Source organism: Austrofundulus limnaeus, unplaced genomic scaffold, assembly GCF_001266775.1.
Source record: "Austrofundulus limnaeus strain Quisiro unplaced genomic scaffold, Austrofundulus_limnaeus-1.0 Scaffold671, whole genome shotgun sequence".
Taxonomy (NCBI): Eukaryota; Metazoa; Chordata; class Actinopteri; order Cyprinodontiformes; family Rivulidae; genus Austrofundulus; species Austrofundulus limnaeus.
The window spans coordinates 78,769-83,551 of record NW_013953073.1 but is presented as its reverse complement, the minus strand read 5'-3'; the positions used below and the strand labels follow the sequence as shown (position 1 = coordinate 83,551).

At 38.1% G+C, this 4,783-nt stretch overlaps 1 protein-coding gene across 1 annotated transcript in view; it reads right to left on the bottom strand.

The window, feature by feature from the left end:
• LOC106531748 (6-phosphofructo-2-kinase/fructose-2,6-bisphosphatase) overlaps positions 1–4,015 on the bottom strand; it is a gene marked incomplete at its 5' end in the record, with an annotated part of 12,863 nt that extends 8,848 nt beyond the window's left edge. Inside the window, 5 exon segments of the mRNA XM_014027666.1 lie at positions 391–495; positions 3,215–3,361; positions 3,431–3,638; positions 3,729–3,850; positions 3,959–4,015. Coding sequence (XP_013883120.1) covers positions 391–495; positions 3,215–3,361; positions 3,431–3,638; positions 3,729–3,850; positions 3,959–4,015 — 639 coding nt within the window.
• Positions 4,016–4,783: the final 768 nt, after the last annotated feature.

Sequence of the window (4,783 nt, the reverse complement as noted above, 5' to 3'; positions counted from 1 at the left end):
ACACACACACACACACACACACACACACACACACACAGATAGATGTGTATGTGGAGAGGAAGAGAACCCTTGCACAATGCAAAAACAAATCTTAAAAACTTTGTCTTAAATTGTAAATATGAGCATGTCTGTTCAATTTAAGTCACACACATTACTGAAGCAAAACTAGCTAGTATTTTTGCTATCCAAAGCATGACCATACTGTTAAAGTTGAATGGACTGTCCATAAATTACACAGATTTTTCCATCATCTCACATGTATAGAGAACACACCAGTACACACCACTAAATTGTGTGAGAGTGCTGTGTATTTTATGTGAAGTGTACAGACTTCTGAAGGTCAGTACACAGGTAAACATCTCAAACGGTCTACATGTATGCATGACTCACCTCCCCCTTGGGGTAACGATAACGATACTTGTCCTGGTCTCTCATTGCAAACTCTTCAGGAAAATTCTCTTGAATCTCTTCATAGGTCAGTTCTTCACACACACCCTTTCAGGAGAGAAACAGGGTTAGATTGTCTTAAAACTGCTGTCAGTGCAGATAATGTTCAAACATGCAAGTCCAGTGTGAGTCAAAAGTCTCAGGACACGTTTTGAATTAAGAAGCAAAAAGGAAAGTGGCATATCTTAATACCCCAAGCAATGGTTGGGGGGTTGTTTTAGGCAGGGCTGTGTCCTTCAAAGGACCCAGATTACCCGGTCTAGGTGGGCCAGGTCCTTCATTGACTGCAAAAACCAGAAGAAAGTGGCTGTGAATTTGGACTGTTAGTGTATGACCTGTCGCCTAGCAAAAGCAATGATGGAAGCAAAAAATACATAGAAGTTAGGAAAATATTAATTTATTAACTTTATAAATGAAAAAATTAGCTTAGAGGCAATACTTGAACAACTAAGAATCAGAACCAGTTTTACTGGCATCAGAGGAGTCTTTGAAATTGGACAGATGTAAAGGATGCATGAGAGTATCCTTTATGACTGAGGATATCCCAGGATTCAACAGCAAACTAAACAGAAAAACAAACACTGCTGAGTTATTTTTTATTTTTAACCAAGTCAGCGTAGTTTAGAAATTCACCACAGACCGAAGAATTTCCTTTTAAATGTAAGTTTAGCAACTTAGCTGATGAACCTCATGCTGCAGTAAGATGTTAAATAAAATAAACTACAAGTACTGATACTGCAGCTAAACCCAAACTATTAATGCTTTTTCAAATTTATTGGATTTGATTTTTATTTTTACAAACAGGAAAAGATTAATAGAAATCAGGCCTAGCTCAGCTGTTTTACAGCAGGTTCCTGTTCTGCAGAACATAAAAACACACAGATATCCAACATCACATCACATTATTACACACTACCAGTAACAAAAGGCAGCCTTTGCACAGCAAACACATAAATATGATCACATGAAAAGGTGTCCAGCAGATGAGGAACAAGAGTTTTCTGACAGAGCCAGTGTTGAGATGGACTTTATGTGTTGTTGAATGTCATCCCATGCTTTATATAAAGGTAGGAAAATGAATTTAAAGGAAATGTTTTAATTGTGAAGGTATTCCTCAGATGAAAAGATGTGTGAGAAAAGCCATGTGGTCACCATGGTAAAGGAGCAGTGTGTGGTCAGGCAAACACGTCATCCAAACGAAACCTTGGTCATCTCATTTTCATGAGGTTTTATGCTGGGCCCACTTAGGCTGTGAGCTCCATAGCCTGCAGCCCCTGAACTGAGCCAGCCAATGTCCAGACCATGTCCACTTTCAAAACCACCACACTGGATCAAGTTGTTTTAAAGATATCACCCATATTTAGATATGTACAGAAGAGTATTAGGGCCACAGAGAGAAAAAAAATCCCTTAGTTCTGACTTTATTTCTGGAATTCTGCCTTTTTTTTTCAAATGCTGATAAACAGTGGTGGGCACCAGCAAATCCGCTAATTGCGGACCTAAATATTTCATTTGCATTTTAGCGGACTTACTAATTATTATAATTCATAAGCAGATTTGCGCTTTCTAAAATTAAAATGCAGTCCTGCTAATAACTAATTATCTACCAGTCATCATTATGTTAACAGCAGAAGGTATGACTGTCAATGAATCACAACACATGTGATCTATCCAACAGCACCCCTCCCAGATAAACACACTTATTGTGAAGGTATACATCCTGCTGACTGCTGCTTTGGGTCACGGTTCTGATTTCCCACAATGCTTTGTGTCTGCTTACGTAGCAGGAAGGCAACAGTAAAAACAGTAAACGTTTATAATCCATACTAAATTTTTGTATGTATTGATTTATTTTACTTTACAATCGGAGCTCCTTTTTTTAAATAAAAAATAAAGTTTAAACGCTGGAGCTCAATACTTGACGTAATTGGTCGAAGCAATGGTGTTAGAGACTCAGAAATGATTTAAAGATGTTATGTTGATGAAGACTGACATCTAGTGGTCAACTGGAGCAACCACATAGAAAACTTTATAATCCAAGCTCTTATTTTGAAGGGAAGATAGTTTCCTGTACTCTGTGATTTCGTTTCCCGTCACAAATCAAATCCATCATGTACACAGAATACATCGCTTCAGTTTTCCCAATAAACAGATTTAAAATTACTTTATTGATGCTTCTTTTATGAAAAATCTACAACAAACAAAAGAAAAAGACAAAGAAGCAGCCAAACTAGCAATCCTCAACAACTTTTTAATTTTTACACCAGGAGCCAAAAGTCTGTTTCAGGAAATCACATCCCCAACAATCGGCAGTTGTAGGATTAAGCTGCACAATGGTTCATACACCACTAGTTGGCAGTGTTATGCATATATTTTACATGAATTGTTGCCAGCCAGTAAGTGTCAAATTGAACTTGTGCTTTAAAATTAGCTTCCACTAGTTTTTCTATGTCATAAGTGTTTTTGAGGTTGCAGACCTAAATATTTTAATGTGTTTTAGAAATTTATGTTCTTCTTTCTAATAGTCGTCAGAACATTTTAAAAAATACTGTTTTATCACAGTTTCCATTGTTACTGTCACAGAGTCATAAAGGGTATTTGGATCATTCATTCAGAATCCAAGTTCTTAGAAAAAAATCTCACTTCATTAGTTTTTAACTTTGTCAAATGAAGCAAAGAGGTGTAGCAAAAACTCCGAAGAACGTTTTAACATGTGTTATAGCTCTTTGAAAGAGGAACAAACCTTTTCTTTACTTTATAAACTTACAGCATCGATCTCATTGAGAGCTTTCCACTGTTCGTACTGGACCCCCAGAGTCTCTGCGGTCTGAATAGTTCTCTTCATGTGACTCGTCCACACCTTCAGGTCCTTGATGTTCTGACCCCTGATGAAGGACGCCAAAGCATCAGCATACTGTGGGAAAATAAACCCTGAATCAGTTTTCTTTATTTACACCAAACAACAGCTACATGTAGAGCTCACCTTGTGTCCTCTGGGCGATAAGCCTGAATCCCCTCCGATGCGACCTAACAAGTTGAGTTCACTTTCTCCGTGGCGACTCAGGTAGATGGATCTTGGCGTGACATGGATGTTCATTAGATAGTAGACGATCCGGCTCTGAATGTGATCCTGGACCCGGTTCACCAGGTATCTGCTGCCCACGTCAAAGATCTTTATGTAGGAGAGTTTCCTGGTCAAAGTGGAGGCACAAAGCAAGACGACTTGATGATGACAATGTTCTAAAGAACTCATTCTTCTGCTTACAGACAGGTTGTAGTACCTGTCCATGTCGTCATCAATAGACATATAGGAAGCCCTGTAGCACTCGATTCTCTGCACAAAGTCCTGCATAGCCTCTTCTATTTCACGATCAATGTAATCTGGACTCCCAAACTTTACTTGCTAGGAAAAACAGTTTTTAAAAGAAAAGATTACCCTCAGACATTAAAGAATAACATTTTAATCATTATTTAGAAAAACAGATGTACAATATGAGTACATGTTTGTCACCTTGATGTTCTCTGTAATAATTTCTGGGTCATCGCAGATGGATTCTACAAAGAACACCTGCACAGAGAAACACATGGAAACTGTTTAGTCTTAGTTTTTTTTTTCGAAAGGCACATTTTTACTGTTGCCTGCTACTACTGAGCCCGCGAAGGAACATCGGGGATTTTTTTTCTTTTTGCTTTCCCATGCAAAAGTATTGCGTTACCTCGCAATACCTTTTGCCTTCCCTCGCAAAAGTTGTTTAACAATGTTGTGCCTGCCAGTTTATTAACAAACTCACATGTTCACCATTAGCAAGTTAGCCTGCTGCTTTAATTCAGCTTCAGAATGAATATGTAAGAGTGAGCTTAAGATGTATTAAGCTTTTCCCACATCTCTCATACACAAGGTTATGAGGAAACTTTTACCAAGGCATTTCTCATTACTTGTTAATATCTTGACTGTGRGAAGTGAAAAGTGACACAATAAGTGAACGTTCAGATGGGTTCAAGTTGATTCATAAAAGACTATGCAATCATTTATTTACACAAATTGAACAGATCATAAGTTACACTTGATTGTGGTTATTCCTATAACAAGCGTCAGAGTTAAATGAGATAAAACCCGCGTCCGAATTTCAATTCACATCAACTCAGATTACTTACACTCACCGGCCACTTTATTAGGTACACCTGTCCAACTGCTCGTTAACACTTAATTTCTAATCAGCCAATCACATGGCAGCAACTCAGTGCATTTAGGCATGTAGACATGGTCAAGACAATCTCCTGCAGTTCAAACCGAGCATCAGTATGGGGAAGAAAGGTGATTTGAGTGCCTTTGAAC